The 19,300-nt window shown below is 42.4% G+C and overlaps 1 protein-coding gene across 1 annotated transcript in view; it reads right to left on the bottom strand.

The window, feature by feature from the left end:
• Positions 1-19,300, bottom strand: part of baiap2l1b (BAR/IMD domain containing adaptor protein 2 like 1b) — a 30,243-nt gene that overhangs the window by 1,315 nt on the left and 9,628 nt on the right. The window contains exons 4-12 of the mRNA XM_069713511.1: positions 19,052-19,113; positions 17,484-17,555; positions 16,412-16,546; positions 10,842-10,994; positions 9,874-10,029; positions 9,396-9,510; positions 8,175-8,391; positions 6,084-6,146; positions 4,784-5,006 (exon numbers count right to left, since the gene is read on the bottom strand). Of these exons, the coding sequence (XP_069569612.1) occupies positions 4,784-5,006; positions 6,084-6,146; positions 8,175-8,391; positions 9,396-9,510; positions 9,874-10,029; positions 10,842-10,994; positions 16,412-16,546; positions 17,484-17,555; positions 19,052-19,113 (1,196 nt within the window). The remainder of the gene's footprint in view (positions 1-4,783; positions 5,007-6,083; positions 6,147-8,174; positions 8,392-9,395; positions 9,511-9,873; positions 10,030-10,841; positions 10,995-16,411; positions 16,547-17,483; positions 17,556-19,051; positions 19,114-19,300) is intronic.

A 19,300-nucleotide genomic window follows, 5' to 3' on the forward strand; every position in this document is an offset into this window, starting at 1 on the left:
AACGACGTGACGCGAGACGGCGCGAGGAACCTGGGTCTTCCGGAAATTCAAGTCTGCACCACAGTCAACTGCATCAAGTTTTCGTATGACGAGCCGAAGTGAGCGCCTCTGTGGGAGCAGGCGCTCACTGCTGGTTTGCTCAAGGCATCAGCTATTAGGAAAAGCAATTTTCATTCAAAAGGGTTATACATTTACATATTTTTGCAAACACCAAAGGGGAAGGGGAGGAAAAAGAGCATCCGCACCTGAAAGCTCCGGGCCTTGGTTTCGCATTCGCACGAGAGAAACCACAAAACTGAGGTGACTAGCAAGCGGCACAAAACTTTTCAGTCCACTTCAGCGTGCTGTGTCAGTGTCCCGTTTAAACTCGCCAAGACGTGAAAAACAACGTGATTAGAATTGGGCACCAAAGCTACTTGGTAAGGAAAAGATTACTTTCAACAAATCCACGTTGCTTTTTCAAGGACTCCCTATTCTCCTGGGTGAAATTCCTGGGTTCGATCCATCCAGTTTCCCCCCCCCCTCCTTCCCAGCCCGCCTCTTTACTTGGACTTTGGCTCTTTTGTACTTTGTCACATTACTTCCTTCTCTAACTCTGGCCATGCACGTTTGTACTTTTCACACTGAAGCGCGGCAAAACACGACACTCGACCCTCTCGTGGTCTGATCTGTTTATTACATGAAACTGGGCTAAGAGGAAAGCAGAGAGGAAATGTTTCTATGCCACAGTTAAATATTAAAAACACACACACACACAGAAACCCAACAGCAACTGTGGTGGAATGTGGAGATTATTCTCTTCTGCTAGTGCTTGCAAAAAAAAAAGTGGATCTTCCTGTACACACAAATAAGGGAGAAATAACTCCCAATTCACTATATAGGGCACGCCATTTACTGTTGACCACCTTTGTGAGGTCCAAACTCTGAATGTGAAGTTTACTCTCCATATAGTTCTCTAAAAAAAAAATCTCCATAATGCAAAAAATATCATGTGAAACTACCTGTCCACGCTTTAAGTTACACAATTTCCTAAACTACAGCCCGTTAGAAAGTGTTTAGAGCCTTCTCTAAAGGTATTGTAAACTGTAGCCTGCTCGTCAGCCAAAGAGCTGAACACAAATTGCTTATCTTTCCAGCAACATGCGTTGCCTTGGATTTGAAGTTCCTCCCAGACTTCAACCTGCAGTACTTCAGATACTCCACAAGAGGTCAGTACTGGATTGAGTTGAGTGACCCGACATTCCTGTCCAGAGAGTTTCAGTCCCTCTCACTGTGACTTCTGCTATTTACCAAGAGTTTCACATATTTGCTCCCCACATAGCAACAGTCACGGCGAGAAAAATAATACATCTCTTTACGTAGGTGGGCAGTTCTAATTTATTCTTCAAATAACATTCAGTTTCAGTCTCAGTCTCGCGCTCCTTTAATCAAAGCCAGGCAGCGGTTTAATATATCCAGTGACAGCATTCGATCAACATGCTCGTTCACAACACGATCCATCTTCACCTCTGTTTCGCTCCGTTAAACTTTTAAGTACCGAAAGGAAGGAACGACTATTCTTCTCTTTTCACTGATACTCAATTTACATGTCAAAGATGTCTCCGTAGATCTCAATCTGTCAGACAACTCTCTCTCTCTCCGTCCGTCTCGATCTTCTAAATATATTAATTCCTGTGAATCGTTATCTCATCCTTCACACGAAGTACCAAACCAGTGAGGGTGCATTTTTTCCCCCTCATGGTGACGAAGAATTCCAGAGTAACCCCACCTCCCCCAGCTCGCTTATCTATTTCCTCCTCTCACCTTTCCTCGTCTGGTCCAACCTGCAACATTTAAAAAAAAAAAAAAAAGGCTCTGCATTTACATTCAGTTTGATGACAGCGATCGAGAGTAGAAAAAGAACGCAGGCAGAATGATCTACTAATATAGACAGAAAAAAACCAACCAGATATATAAAAAAAACAAACATACAGTTTGCCCCCATTAGTACAGATTTTCAACAGGCCCATATTTATTTAGAGTCAATTATCTGAAAAGCACATAAACTGATGAAGCACGTGTCATTATGGCAGTAATATTCACGAACGCAGAAGCCACAAGTCACTAACTAACCCAGCATACACGCACATACCAACGCATGACCTCAACACGCCCACTCGTACCCCGAGCTGAATATAAACCACGGCATCCAAATCTACTGCAGCGGCGGAGAACTTTTTCCCACACGGTCTATTCTCGGATCTGGGCACACGTCTGTGTTTTGAAAAAGAGTTCGGGCCCGGGGTTTGAGAGTCTCTAGGAAAGAACAAACTTCCCGGGACGTGACCCCTCATTTACCCCGGAAACAGAGGGAGAGGCAGAACGAGTGAGAGCGATAGAAAGATGGAGAGACAAAGCGCTCAGATGGTTCAGATAAATAGACAAACATCGATGAGACAGGCTGAAAGAATGACGAGAGAGAGCATCAACGAGGGAAGGCGGGGTTTCGGGTTCGCCCGGAGTGGAATTCCACCATAATGCCGAGCCAGTGATGGAGAGATGTGTGCCGGCTGTAGCCTGACAGTGGGAAAAAACACACACGCACACACACACACACACACACACACACACACACACACACACACACACACACACACACACACACACACACACACACACACACACACACACACACACACACACACACACGCACACGCACACACGCCGAGTTGGCGATACTACAGTAAGTCTGCCTGTGGCTGAGGACCAAATGAGTGGTAAATAATGAATACAGCCAGGAAAGAGAAAAGTATCTCCATTTGCCATCTGACCGTTGGACGTCTACCTGGGTCAAACATCACAGCTGACCAGAATAGCCGGGGGAGGAGGGGGGAATCTGTGTGTATTTTGTTTGCGTAACTCTTCATCGTTTCATCCTGCTAGATCTTCCATGTACATAAAAAGGCTGGAAAGGTGCGAAAATAAACAAATCTTGTGAGGTAGGTCACGCATTTCAAGTAAAGTGGAGGACTTTGGGACCAAGTTTAAAAGATGTTTGACCAATTTACTAGATATCGACCATCCAATATGTCCCTCCCGGTGCATATATTAAGTTAAGGTTAATGTAAACCAATGGCGTATACAGTTTCATTTCTTATGGGTGAGTGAGGAGGTAATGGCCCAGGATTTGATTATCTGGATTTAGACACATTAACTGGACATTAGTTGTGAAAGAAGACACCGCATTAAACAAGTATTTCTACGTCCACGCACGATAGAGTTGCATTTTGCATGGAAATCAAGCATAAAGAAATACGTGAGAGGTCCAAATCTAACTGACCAACGTTGCTAAAAGCCTGCAGGTAGTCTCGATAAGCAGCGTGAGTGTGATGTAACACAGAGAGTGTGTGGATGATTGTGCAGAGGTAGTGTGAGAGATCATGGAGATAAGGGCATGTGCCTTTGACCCTGATGTACCGCAGCAGAGGAGGGCTAAACGAGCTTTTGCAGCAGGAAACCGCAACTTTGCCTGGCACTTTGCATCGTATGCAAATGGGGGAATATTTGTAAAGTAAGGAATATACAGCAGCTGTTGGAAAGAGGACGTGGCTGAAATAATAATATTACTTAAACATATCATAAAATCATCTGCTGCCAAGAAACAGAAAGCTTCTTTCATCATTATGTTAGCAGAATATTGTGTGTGTGTGTGTGTGTGTGTGTGTGTGTGTGTGTGTGTGTGTGTGTGTGTGTGTGTGTGTGTGCGCGCACAGTCACCCAGGCTGACCCAGACCATGTTCTCACATCTATCCCAGAATTACTGCCTCTCAGTGCAGCGTAGTCTCCTGGAGACCCATTATCAGCACACCAGGGATTATTATAACAACAACAATCTTCACAGCTGTGCCTTACACAGCCTGTGTCTTCATCCCCTTCAACCATGTGAGGAAGAGTCCTGGGACTGCAAGTTGAGACAGTTTTCAGATCAAAGTTGTTAAAGATGAAACCCTTTTCTAACCGTTTAATTTCCTAAAAACACTGAGTTTCTGTGTCAATCTGAATTTAAAGTGGGTCTTCAAAGTGTAAGTAGAGCGATAAATCCATCCATCTAGTTTCTTTTACTGCTTATCCTGTTCAGATTCATGGGGGGTTTGTAAGTCTCCCGCTTCCCCTTCAGTGAGACTTCAGAGGCAGAGTATATCTAAGATTCCCACACGCACACACTAATACTTACAGACGAAGCAATTAAGTTACTCTACTCAATATACCACCTTTGCCTCAACTTGAGCGAGTAAAATCCCTGCTCTATATGTTCCTCTGAATTCATGATATTTAGTATTTGAATTTTTTTTTTTTGTCACATTCTGAACATGCTACTTATAAAAACAATATTAGACTGATGGCTAAACATTAAGAAAATGAGCCAGGACTCTACTCGTGACTCTACTGACACTAAACTCAGTGTGAAACTGTCCCCTCGTACCAATAATTGATTTTGTTTATTGTCTATGTCAGCCGACACTGAGAGTGTATCGAGAGTGTGATCAGGTTTCTCGGTCAGACATAAAAAGCTCATCTGATACCACACACACACACACACACACACACACACACACACACACACACACGCACCGTCATCAGCAGTCAAAGATAAAGCTGAGGGTACAGTAGCCGAGCCGCAGCAGGTATCAGTTCAGTCGTGTCACGGGCTTAAGGCAGGGCTGTGCCAGCGCAGCAAAAAAAAAAAAAAAGAAAGAAAAAGAAGTCTGGCAGAAGACAGGAGACGCCGGCGCTACAGACTGACCATGGGATCAGACGAGGAGGAGGCCGCTGAGGGCGTGGGGGAGTGGTGATGGTGGTGGTGGAGGTTGTTGGTGACGCTGGACGAGGTGTTGTTCTTGATGGCATTGCGCTGCCGGCCGTCGCGGTAGTCGGCCGGGGGGAGCACCATGGTCGCCTCGTCCGTCTCCGTGTCCTGGTGGTGGAGGTTGACCACACTTCTGCTGCGGTACGGGGCGGCAGTCTCGCTGCAGACAAACGGGAGGAGGAGGAGGAGGGGTCGGCATGAGAGATGAGGGGACAGGGGAGAAACAAAAAGACGAAAGCAGAGCCGAAATATGTGAAGGAAAAGTAAGGATGAAGTGGAAGAAGATGAGTTGAGAGAGTAGGCGGTAAAAGAGGTGAAGAAAATGACACGTAAATAAACCAATTCAAAGACTTTTTATGCCTATGTCTCCGGGCATGTGTGAGTGCTTCTGCACTTTTATCTTCAGAGGCTGTTAAAGGGTTGGATTTTGGATTTAGTGTAACTAATAGCATTTAAGGTTAACCTATATGTTGATGTTAGGCTTATTGGGATGATGTTAAAATTAGGGATGATGAATACAGATTTAATTTGGTCAATGGAAGTTCCTCATAAGGACAAAAGGACGAGGACGTGTACATGTGTTGTTGTATCCCCCGGCGCTGGTTATAGTTTAAACTTTCTGTTTCCGTGACCAGCAGTCGTTGGCTGGCAGCCCCTCTGTGGGAGGTGCAGCACATTAAGATCTAATAAATTAATCCAACAGGGATTAGTCTCTTTGAAGGGAAGCCTGCAGTCAACACTCTGAACCTCTCTCTCTCTCTCTCTCTCTCTCTCATCAGCAGCAAAATCTACTCATCAGCACACAACATCCTGTTTCCTGATGTTTTGCGGGGCTCGAGTGAAAAGTCCAATTTTAGATCTAATTTTAAAAACAGATTTGGAGGCTACAAGGTATTCATGAGCAAAAGATACTTTAATTAGGAGCTACGAATCCTAAAATGTCAGATCATACATCAACATTTCATTACACCGTGCAGGGCAGCACACGCGGTGTCACTTTAACAGAAATATTTCACGCGACTGAGGTGAGTGACGGACGACGGGAATCAAAGGTTGGGGAACGGGAGAGTCCCTATAGGATTAGAAAGGCTATCGCTCCAACAGCAGCAACTAGAGGAAACACTGCCAACAATACAGCTGGCTGCAACACGAAACCTGCAAGTGCTGTGTGTGTGTGTGTGTGCGCACGTGCGCGTGTGTGTGTGTGTGTGTGTGCTGGAATGTGGAGTCTCCTTACCTGTTGTTATTCACGAGCGGCTCAGAGAGTGCACGACAGTAAGATGAAGGGAACCAGCCCCTCCTGGAACACAGAAACAAAGAAGGTGAGTTAGGGACATCTGTGGTCCCCGTCGGCTCTTACTGCACCGCTGAGGGCCTCTCCAAAGGATTGGATGGGGAGCCTTGCTGCTCCGCTCTCTATTCGGTGGCTACCTCCATTTCTTATCCTGAAGACACACATGCCTCTTTTTTTTGTCCCTTCATTGAATATTCTCGAGATATTGTAGCGCTATTAAAGTTGCTATTACAGGTGTGAATGTAACAATGGTAACTATGGTAGCTAGAATTCGTCACCAACACAAACCGCCGATAATGCCTCTGATATGAAAAAGGGTGAACATCACAAAGTCATGTTTCAAATGCTATTTTCTTTTATTATGCAGGATTATTTTCCATCTTTTCTAAGGGACAAAATAAATCATTGACTTGAAAGTATAAACTTGTGGTGAAGTGCAAAAGGCCTCAGGAAGAAAAAAACAAAACAAAAACATTCGTTCCTGCCCACACACCAAAATTAACTTGACCGTTACTGAGGCTAAAAACATATTGTGATGAAGCTCGTCAAATGCTTGAATGAGATTAAGGTGACACTGCGCAACACTTTCTCACCTTAGTAAAAAATGGGTTCTTTCATTTTTAAAACATATTTGAAAGAATGTACGCTAGGTTGAAAAGCTCGAGTGAAAAACGAGTAAGAGTGAGTCCCTATCACAAACTCAGACCAAGGACTGCGTGTCATAGTGACGTCACGGCACAAAGCTGTTCATAATCAGTATGTAGTAGCTCAGCCTCTCCCTCAGTGTGGACGAATGTAAATATTTGCTCATGTGGCTTAAATGGTAAGCATTTCCTTTGTGTACCTGCGATAAAACTCTCAAAACTGTCTGGAAACTACATATCACACATTCACCGTCACATGAATAACTGCTTTTGTTTAATCAGGGAACGGTTTCCACTGAGAATACCTGTTTGTTTTCGGTACAACTGTTGCTGCTGGCCACTCAACAGATTCCCTGCAGCAACTTGGCTTTAATAATAACTTTGCTCAAGGACACTTCACAAGTACTGTTATCCAAGTGGGTGTTCACTTTTCTCATAAACACAAGTCAGATGTGATGTATTATCTATTGTCTTTACCGTATTCTCTTTTTTACACACTGGATTTAAAGTCATCTCAGTCTTACTAACATTCATTCGATCAATAGTGTGAGTGGGTATCTTGGTATCTTGAGTGGGTGTTGCCAGGTGAGTTGCTGGGAAACACTATCAAAGCTGATATAAAACAAAAGGGAGATACTCAGCGAGAGACCCAAATGCATCAAAGTCAAACCTCCTGCGGGACATGAAGGCCATCTTGTCAGATGCTTTGCTCTAATAAACATAATGATATACACTTCTTAAGCCTTTAGGCACAAGTTTTACTTTATGGCCGCCTCACTTTTGAAAAGCAACTCGGAAATTATTCCTTTTTGCCCTTGATCAATTATTTTTATATATTTGTCAGGTAATTTCCCTGGATAGCAATATAGATCAAACCTGATAAATGATTAAAATTCCAAAACACTCTTTCAAGGGCTTCAGATCAAATCTCTGTTTAGAAAGTCAGACATCAGAGACCTGAAGAGCGAGTTTGGCTGGTGCCTATCCGTGTGGGGGAGCAGCTGGTACTCTGAACTTCTCTCTCTGCCTCACTCCAGTCTGCTATCGTACATCCCACCCTCAGGCCATACTTTACTTTGATTTCCTTATCAGTGAGTGTTCCAGCTCAGGCAGCACTTGACAAGCTGGGAGCTGTGTGCACGTACATGGTCAGCCTAACAATCGGGGTAGGGACCATCTGGTCAGTTAAAACAGTGCAGTCCACCTGACTCTAAGGAGGATGGAGGAACATGACAAGGATCTTAGAAACTGATGAGGCAGGTGGTGATGGAGGAATGAAGTCTTCTCAATATAGAATGTAGCCGAGACACGTGATTGTGATCGTGTACGTCGCACATGTGATCATGTACAGTACTGTTCCATAAGATGCATCGCATGTTGTTCCACTCACTTTCCATTCTTCTCCAGTTCACCGTACATCCATCCGTCTCTCTCGTCGGGGATGAGCAGGACAATGATGTCTCCCTCGTCAAAGCTGAGCAGAGTGCTGTTGTTGCCGGCAGTGTGGGGAAAGATGGTGCGCACGCGTGGCCTCTTCACTATGTTGTTGAGGCCTGTGGCGACGGACACAGACCTGGCGAGGCTGCTCTCCTCGCTATTCCCGTGGTCTGAGGAGGAGGACAAAGAGAAACAAACCCTCAGAACGCAACAATAAGACTCGACAAGAATAAGAAGACCAACAGGTCTGTACGGATCCACTGCTGATTTGAGCTTAATGGTCACATCACCATATGAACATGCTCACAACGACAAACATGTCAGTCAACGTTGATGTTCACCGGGCATGTTTACTGAATTCTGCAAATTAGCAGTCAGCATAAAGTACAGCTGCAGCTAATTGGAATATCATTCGTTTTGCAGGTATTTGGTAATAAACCAAAGTCCTGGACAAATTTGACCCAATGGTGGAGCTAGATGAAAGGTCATTTTGACAGTAAAAGTAGCAGCTGTCTCAGTAATACCAAAACATGGCATGTCAAGAACCAATAATTGCTTAGTTCAGGGGCTGAGGGGCAGGATTACTGTGTGACCACCATAAAAAAAACAACAACAACCAGAATGGACAAAAACAAACAACAGTTGTCCAAGACAAACTGTCTTCTTTCTTGTACCGTGGTCCTCGATTTAAATCCAAAATACACTCAATGTAGTCCGCCGTTGTTGCTACTCTTAAATTGGTGCTAGGGTTGCTGGGAAAACAGAGATGGATACAGACATATACAGTGAAGTATTGGCGTGGTTCTGAAGCCCAATTTTTAGAGGGTTCAGAAGTTGAACCAACTGCTAACCAGCACGAGCAAATTTGCATTGGTGGAAAAGTTGCCAAAGGAAATCCATACTGCCATACCCCTTAAAAAAACACAATGTAATACTATATATTAAACATTAGATGCAACTATTTCATCATTAGATACATTTTTGCAATGTCGATACAGCAGAATTGCAAAGAAAGATGTGATACCCAGATCCAAACCCAGGTGAAGCTGGTATGATTGTTCTACGGAGAATAAAGGCCACGTTTCAGGAAGCAATGGAAAGTTTTCACGTTGAAGCTACAATGGCACACGGGGAAGTGCGAAATGAAAACCAACGCCATATAAAGCCATGTCACCTGTGCTGTTCTTTGTAGAAGAGGTTACACTGGAAGTGTTGTTCTCCTGGGTGAACATACCAGCCAGAGGGCTGATATGAGCCTTCAGAGGTGGAGCCGGAGGAGCAACGATGTTCTGCCACAGCAAACACATAAATATATATATTTTTTAAACATAGGTTTTCTCTACTAAAGTTGGTCAGAAATAAACATGATTAAATACTCAATCTGAGCATATTTATCTTTATATAGCACATGAAGCAGCCTGCTTATATCAACTTGACAGCTTAAAGAATATTCTCATTAGTAATATGCAGACGTATACTGCCGGGCGCTCCGCAGTCTTCCCTCCAGGTGGAGTAATTATTAGGTTTCCATCATGTAATGATGACACATTGTTTTCTACTACTGGACTCCGGTACAGTATGAAACGAGACGGCAAAGTATCTAGCACTGAAAAACATCTTTGATTGTCCCTCTGTCCCCCCCCCCATTATACCACGCTGTGTCGTGACGGGGAGGGAGAGGGCAGCGGCGTGATGGAAACTGTCGTGCGCAGTCCTTCAATCATCGACAAAACACTCTCGGGCATGTCGGTGGCATCGTTGCACTGGTCCTGCCAGCTGCTCAGCTTTGCCGTCAGTATGTCTCTGGCCTATCCAGCAGCCATGGGAATAAGAAAAGATATTCAAGGAAAACATGAGTAATCAATAGAAACGGTGCACACTTTTCTATCACTATGGTAACGTGATACATTGTGGAGATTGTGGGTTTTGGAATAAATGATTCTAGCTGATGCTTTGGTTTGATTTAAAAATGTTGAAGGTGTTTTCTGAAGAGTATAATACAGTATAATAGTATAGTATAGTATAATATACTCAAGGTCTACAGTTAGAAATCTTGGTGACCTTATAGACTCAAATTAAAACTAACTTGGTGTAGTGCTGCCGGAGCACAAAAGAACAAAGCTCTGCCACTCTTTTTTTTTTTTTCCAAAGGAGAAAATAAAATATTCAGTTATCTTGATAATATTGAAATTCTTTTAAATCTTGTAAGTGCTTTAACATCCAGTCATCTCTAAAGTGTATGTCATGAAAGACTAAAAAAAAAATAGAATGGTCAAAATCATCCTATTGACCTTTGAGGTGTCACGTCAACCTGAAGCCTCGTTTTGATCCGCTACCGTTTTCCCTGTTAAAGTTGCTTCATTACGCGTTAATACAAAATTATTGGGCAGAAAACCTTTTATTTCTTATCAAGGGTTTTACTGCGAAACATTTATAGGAATGTGTTGTGACTGAAATGGGATAAACGCACTCCGGTTGCTCAAAAAAAATAGCACTACACCCTTTAGACTCACAAAAGATTACTTCCTCAACAGCAGCAACAACATAGAAATGAATGGTGTTATGTTAAAGGAAGCGATATTTTATTCCAAACGTGATGCGCGGTAGGAGTATCCCGTACCTTGTCATGGAAGGACACGATCTGGTAGGAGAACATGCAGTGTTTGTCCACAAGGAAACAGAAGCGTCTCTTCTCCTCCAGCAGAGCCTCCTTACAGCCGTCCGCGATGAACAACTGCATGTCCATCTGTCGGCTTGTCAGTGTTTCCAGACACTGACAACATACACGCACGTACACAGGGGAATTAACATTCATCATTATTGCACGTCACCTCAATCACTTCACATACACATGCACATCTGTGCACAGATGAAAAAGCAAAAAAGCAATAAATACATTTGAATTAATCAGAATCAAAAGGTTTGACTTGTTTTGAGCGCTGCCTTACAAACTCCATCTCGAATAGATCATCTCACTGTCTTATCTCGCCATGCACATGTTTGCAGCCATTGTCGATCTATACACAAACCCAACAAGGGCAGATTGTATAAAAGGAGCAGTGCTCTTGTCTGAATAACCTTATCGCTCTCACGCAGGGGAACAGGTGCCATTAGTTTACAGTTTACTGTATTGACAAACTGGATGGCATTTGGTGTTTAGTGAAAGGCCAGAGCAACAAGATGAAGAGTGGACGAGACAGAGCAGTCACAGACATCTTATCTACGCGGACAGCTGGGATTGTAAAGGGGTCAGAAGGCTACTGAAAGGGTCCAGTGCGTGTCCATGTGCATTTATGTGAAAGTGAATGCAACAAAATCTTGTTTAATATCTTGGATTATTTGACTTTTTGGAGGAAGGACAAGAATCAACACAATAAAGCTCCGTACGGCGTCATTTCTAGTTGTTACTTGCGTGAATGTAGATGAGAACCGAGGGGGACAGTTTCAGAGAAAGCAGAAGCCATTCTGTATTTTATTAATGTATTATTGTTGTGGTGTTAATCTAAAATAGTTACGCAGGGTCCTTATGTGTCCTAGTGAGCGTATTTGCTAATGTTTACACAGTATATAAATTGTGTGGATTTGAATTCTGACTCAAAACCTTTTGTGATGAACAGCACATTCAGAAATACAATTCTGACATCATCTTTGCTCCCTTGGTTCTTTACGGCAGCTACTTGTGAAATCCATATACCGTCATCCTCATCCAACTAGGTGTTGTTACGCCTTTAACGGTTGCTAATACAACAGCACACGCCCTCTCTATTCAGCTCTTAAAACCGTCCTCGAATGATAAATCCTGGAATGGCTCAGGGCTTTATTTACCAGGAAGCTGTTGCAAGTTAAGCGCTCATCTGCTGTTTTATACCCTGAATCATATTGCACATAGAAATTTCTTTGCCATTTAGTCGGACAGTATAAATACATTTTAATTTGCATCTGGAGCATCACCAACATTAAAATGAATACATCTCAAGTTAATTGCTGAACCAAACCAAAATGTTTGTTTAACTGTTTCTCTGGGTGTAAAATGCAGAGTAACATGTTCTTACAACTTATAATAATAAAACAATACTGCTGAATATTTTCTACAAAGACAGAGATGAAAAAAATAACCATTGGTCGAGGTTTTCCTGATTTTACCATGATATCTACTCCCTTAACATCTGTATTATTATGGATCTCATCTTTTGATTATCCTCTTTAGGTCTATTCCAACATGAGATCATTTTTCTTCAAGGAGGTAGATAAAGAAAGGTGTTACATTTGATCAACTTTACTTGCATACTAACAACTGTGTGTGCGTTCAGTGACAAAAGCTAAACAACTCTAAGCTGATGTCATCTTTGTCCAAACAAAGTCCGTCTGTCTGACCAAATGACCATCTGCCCGAGTGACTGTCTGTCTGTTTAGTGCCAGGAAATCCCACATGAACCCGTATGTTCAGATGAGTTGATATCTCCCTCAACATCAGACGATGTGATAACAGGCTTACCTTTGTGGATACCTGTCAACAAACAAGCAGATGCAAATTTCTGAGGCAAAGATACACACCTACACAAATAACATCAGAAATAGAACTCTTTTCTCGTTACTGCCCATTCAAATGCATTTCTTGTTTTTTTCATATGATCTCTGTAAGGGCATATTTCCCTGCTGTGTTGTTGACTCACAAATAATAAGCGTCCAGTAAAAACACAATGGACGATCAAAGTCACATTTAATTCATGCTAAACCGTTGTACCGTCAACCACAGTAACGCACAGCCTGTGATATTCCTCTAGTTTTGAGGTCTTCCACAAACCATCTGACTGTTGTATTTAAAAGACAGCGGTAATAATTGTAGAAATTGACTGATTGCATCACCTTCACGCACATTTCCAGTAAAGGATAGTCAGATAATGATATTTTCACGAGTACAGAACGTGAACGGAGGTGTCATCTGGGCTCCATTTTCCTCACATCTACGTGAAGGAGTAAACAAGCAGTTACCTCAACGCTGCAATTTCTTCTACAGTCATTGGATCTGCCAATTTTTCAAGATTTTAGTAAAAAAGAAATAAATGTAATCAATTGTGTAAACATTGTTTTCTAAACCCTTTTACCTGGAGAGGAAAGGGTGTGCGCTGCACAAGCGGTTTAACATGCATCTGTTTTACTACAAACAAACCGACTACCACCATGAAACATTAATTTCCAAATACATATTCACCACTCATTTAGATAATTGATATAGCGTATTCATTTGGCTACTACTGTTGAAATTATTTACCAAATTACCTGCAATTAAAGTATTTCAATTCCTTTGTTTTTGCAAAATAATGTTAAATTTCATACCAAAGATAATCTGGATTGAATAGAATTAAGGGAAATGCAGAGAAAAAGACAATGAATATTGTTCGATATCTGTGAAACTGGGCGGAACAATTTCTACTAAGCGGACGAGGGGAAAAGAGGGGGAGTGTGAAATACTATTTCGACATGCGGACGCACGCACGCACGCACACACACACACACACACACACACACACACACACACACACACACACACACACACACACACACACACACACACACACACACACACACACCCTCTTAATCACTTTGCATTTGTCAACACCGCAATGAGCCTGTTGCTATGGACAACCTATGCGTATCCCCAGAACTATAGGTAAGAGAGAGCGAGGGATGGCAACAGAGCAAGAAAAAACAAAAAACAAAAAACAACACTCTTCAAAAGATAAATCTCATTCTTCCCTTTTTGACATTTAAGAGACTTCGATACACATCTCAAGCTTTGTTAATCTTGTGTACAAAGACTAAAACTGTTTTTGGAAAGTCTTTTAATCAGCGGCTTGACAGTTGCGACAGCTCTCCCACATTTTTCAGTATTTTTTTCCCCCCATCTCTGTCTCCTGTCGGATCGTTCTCAGGCTTTGAAGAGTCTTTGGTGTCTGGTGAATCATCTACAGCTGTAAGCTCCTGTCCTAACACCCGGTCTATCTGCTTGCAAGGCCTATCTCGGTGTCTGTCAAGTCTTTAAATCCTAATACCTGGCCTTAAATCAGATAAGTGCGTACCGCAGCATGTGAATCCTGTGACTCATGGGCGGTTGGGGAGGTGAGAGAGGTGAAAAGAAAAGAGGAAGTAGGAAAACACAAAAGAGGGGGAGCAGGCAGAGAAATGAGAAAACAAAAGAATGAAATAAACAAGAGAGAAGAGGATGAAAGTCTGTAATTTCAAAAAAGATACAGGAAAGAGTTCACCATATTTTCAGTCATGTTCATTAAATATCTTATTCGTAAGACAAATCCTTCATTTCTAAAATCCTTTCAGTTGCTCTATTGTGTAATTATGTAAAAATACACTGTATAAAAGTGAACATATTTAAAGCTTCAGCGAACGTTTTGCATAATTGAGTAATCTCTCAAATGTTGATTATTGATTGTTTATCTTTTAAAAAAGTGTGTAAAATGTGAATAAATGTCCTCCACAACTTCGCTCGGAGATTCAATACCCAACATTCAGTTTACTAAATGTGACGTCGGAAAAAAAAGCAGCAAATCCTCATTTTGAGCTCTTTTCCCATAATTATAGCTTGAAAAAAACCTAATTCATTGATATTCAAAATAGTTTATAACTATGTCTCTGAAATAATCAATCAATTAATCACTTCCTATCTTGCTCACCTCACGCGTACACTAAAAATGACAACTTGACGATGTATTAAAAACTCTGCTATTATTAAGTAAACTGTTCTCTGCAATGGTAAATCCAGTCGAGGGAAAGCTGGAGGGTGAACCTGCGATAAACCGAAGTAGTTATGATAATGAACTCATCTGTTAAACTTCATTCTGGGTGTTTCTCTCTCACTTTAACTGCGTTTGAGCAGTTGGGCTGATCCCTCTGCCAGCCTCGGGTAGGATAGACCGTGTTGACAGAAAACACAAACCCTTGAATCACACACACACACACACACACACACACACACACACACACACACACACACACACACACACACACACACACACACACACACACACACACACACACACACACACACACACACACACACACACACACACACACACACACCTGGGCGAACAGGCTGCCTGACTGGATCAATGGTGGGCAGGTTATGTAAGATCTGAGGCTGCTTTGCTCTCAGGGTTGCAACTTTGAGATTAAACTCATCTGTAATTTTCATTCTGCAGAGCTGTTGGGGTGTTTTGGCAGCACGTCATAACAACTTTAACCTGCCATAATGGCTTTATGTTTCACAGTGATTAATTGTGTACACCGAGGTAAACCACCTGTGGTAACAGTGACACAATCAGAGAGTCCATATTTTGTTATTACCAACAGATCGATGGCCATAATTAGGAGCAAACACAGACTGAGGTTATTTATTAGTGCCTCTGGGCCTGTGAACGTTTGAAAACAGATGCAGGGGTGAAACAAAACCAAACAAATCTGAAAATAAACATCAGTTTCAAACATTAAAATGTGTAACCTTATTTAGGAACCTGATGCAACCTGCTAACTACGCCGAGACAAACAAACTTTAGAAGAATATTGCAGCTAAATTAAAACTGATAATTTTCTGCATTTAACAAATATATGGGGTCAGTCGAATGGATTAATATCTCTTCTGTATTTGACATGAAAGCAAAGTGCTCCTATGAATGGCATTGTTCACGTGGGGCCTTTCTGCTACGGTTGTGCAGATGCCTGTTCATAATCAGACGACCGGCAGCCTTTAAGTGTGAGAGTGGTGTACAACTTATATCCACGTCTATAGATCTTTGTGGAGGTTGCACAGTACTTTATATCTAATCTGGCTTGTTTGCTTTCTTGTCTGTGCATGTGTGTGGCAACCTGTAAAAGTGAACATGCGGGTAGAGCGAGGTGGCGCAAGAGGGGGTGGCATGCGGGTGTATTCATGGGGCGGACAAAAGGAGCCAACAACAAACAAGGATCTCCTCCTGCATGACTGCACAGACCAGACACCTCACACATCGTCCCCAACTACTGTTACACTGGCTTTAGCATGCTGCGTCTCAGGTGGCAAAGTTTGTGATTGAATGAGTGTGTCTGTGTAATTATGCCCATGCACATACGAACACGCCGAGAAAGAGCATCTGTGGATGTTGTGTCACACATCTGTAGGTTTTTCCGTGTCCATCTCACCTCACTTTCCTTGCTCTCGTACTTGTTGGCGTTCTTGCCTTGGCTCTTCCTCCTCAGCTTCTTAAGATCGGACTGCGACCTCTCCAGAGAATCTTGTTTCATCTTGTGCTCCATCTGGTATCTCTTAAACGTGGCCTGGATCAGAGAAATGATTCATGTGACTACTGGAACACCAACCGGATGGTATTTGTCAGAACCATGTTAGGTGGCAGAAAGTTTGCACTTTTAGAATAACTTCCTTTTAATAAAGTGGAGTAAAAATTGGTGAAACACCATGACACACTTGTATCTCAGTTTGTATACGTTGGGACACAACAAACATGTTTCACATTATAAAGTATGCAGTCTGGTGTATAGAAAAAAAACATTTATTGTAACTATTACTATTACTGATTTTTAATTTGCTAGAACTGATATTTCATCAATACATTGAGTATCGATGATGCATTTTAGGCTGGTTCTATCTGACATATATTGACAATGCAAATTTGAAATCAGATAGAAATAGCTCTACTAATTGAAACAGTAAAGTTTGTGTAAAATAACACGTTTCCAGCAACCGTTGTGCAGTCATACAGACCCACTGCAGATCACAAGTATCAACCATCGCTGACTCCACTTTGGAAAAAAAAAACATGTTGGATCACTTTGACTTGCATTTCTGCTGGAAAACAGAACCTTCTTTAACTTCTGTGCTGTGTCGCAGAAATAACTCTCATTCAGACATAAAGTAATTACCATGACTGCTCTGATAATGACAGCAAATTGTAGTTGAATGGTTATATGGTTCATGTGATTTGAAAGTCTGTCGGAGATCACAGCTTATCTTCCGTTCATCCTCTTCACATGTTCATGATCAAAGTTCAAAAATCTATTCAACGCTCAGGCATTTTGCTCTGTATTTGTGCTTCTTCATCATTTCCCGCCACCAACAAAGCAACATGCAAAATGTAGCAGACAAGAAAATCACAACGTACTTTTATATGGAAGTGTGTTGTCACAATGAGAATGCACTGCTGCCACGTAAGGACTCACAATGCACGTGTACGCTCATACAGTACCAACTACTCACCGTCATGTATTTGACATCCATGTCAGTCTTTCTCTCCAGCTCGGCTATTATCTCCCTGTGAAACCTCTTAAACTTCAGGTGAGGAAGAGGAGGAGGAGGAGGGGGGAGGAGGGAGGGGTGACATGAGAGAAGAGCAGGGAGGAAGACACATTGGTGATTATAAACTTGATGGGAGGATGGAGGGCTACAGCTTGTCAGCTTTGCTGTCAGCAGCAAACAGATAATGCGCGTGATCATTTCGAGTGTGTGCGGGGGCGAGAGCCAAGTCCAAGGTTGCGCTTATGAATGAGTCAGAAACAAAGCGTGGGAATGCCCACAGTCTTCTCTCACTTTCTCTACAGCGCTCTGTCATTAGTGCGAGGGTGTCAAAGCGCTCCCCTAATCGCAGCCTGGTTGCGATGCAGTGTCTGCGCCCACATGGGGCGGATCCGTGATTTGGAAGACCCCATTACTGAGCACGCAGGTGACCATGAGGCCTGTGTCGTATATGTAACTCGGAGCGTCACTGAAAGGTTTTCTTCCATCCTTTTTCTCTGATCTGAATTGATGCGGTGACTCACAAACCGGAGTCCATTAACAAGTCAACCCACCCACTGATGCTGTTAGCGGCACTGTCTCGGAGGAGTGCCTCGCAACTTTCCTGCCCCGGAGTTCATCTTTAACAGGTTATTTTCAAACTCTGGTTTTATTTATTTTCCCTCGACAAAAAAAACAACAACACATTTTATTAAAATAATGTTATTGTTACTGTGTTATGATTTTCTCAAAGTTCTTAAACAATATACATGTTACCATCATAGTACAGTGATGTTGTGCTGAAACATCAGTCAATGAATCAATTAGTGGATAAACAGAAAATATCAAACATTTGTATGTTCCAGCCTCTCCGGCGTGAGACTTTGCAGCTTTTTTTTAATTTTTTTTTATTTATCCCACATTGTCACCAAAAACGTTTTATTTTGGTGATGGCAAAATTAAATAACTGGAAGAAGAAAACCTGTGGCTCTGGGAACGTCTAATGACCATTTGAAATTAAACAGTTAGAAAATACAATATAATAGATGAATGAAAATAGTGTTTATTTGCAGCTCTACAGTGGCGTTCGCATGTTATAGATCCAATGTAGGCTTGTACTTTATGAAGCAAATTGTAACCGCTCCAGCTGGTATTTTTCCCGGGACATGTTGAGACCTGCCCCATTTCTCAACAAGAAAACAGAATGACAAGTGCTCCTACAATCCCAACCTGTTGTTTCCCCTCCTCACCATACCCTATTTATTATTGTATTTTGCTAGTCCATGATGCTACTATCGTTCACGCAGGTGGGGCAGAAAGCGAGGCAGCGTCTATCTACCACAGGTCAAAGAAAGAGAGAGAGAACTATTGGCTGACTGTGTCTGCCACTAAACAGTGTTTACTGAACTGAGGTGTAATCTGCAGTTTGTCTGGAAATATATTGAGTAACAAGTTCAGAGAGTGACAGTGTCTGACAATTTGGGAGGGACAGCGCTATTACAGCGCAATTAGATGACACAGGAATGTGCAAGTGCCAAAAACGTAGCACTCACATTTTCCTCCAGCTCAAGATGCACCTTCCTGTGGACCTCCGAGATCTCCATCAGCACTACACCTGTCAGACGGAGGGAACAAAGGAGGTGAGGCAGGTGAATGTGCGCGTTAATGTCGCAAGACACGCGCGCAAGCAGTAGTCCAATTGTATTGTCGTGTTTGTTTTTTCTTGCTGTATTTGCCGTGCAGAAAATAAAAGCTTATCGCAATAAAGGCTATTGGGAAACACTGACGACCGTCTGCAGTGA

This window comes from Brachyistius frenatus, unplaced genomic scaffold (genome assembly GCF_029030835.1).
Source record: "Brachyistius frenatus isolate BFR_SWC_R1_liver_20210118 unplaced genomic scaffold, ASM2903083v1 Contig_119, whole genome shotgun sequence".
NCBI lineage: Eukaryota > Metazoa > Chordata > Actinopteri > Embiotocidae > Brachyistius > Brachyistius frenatus.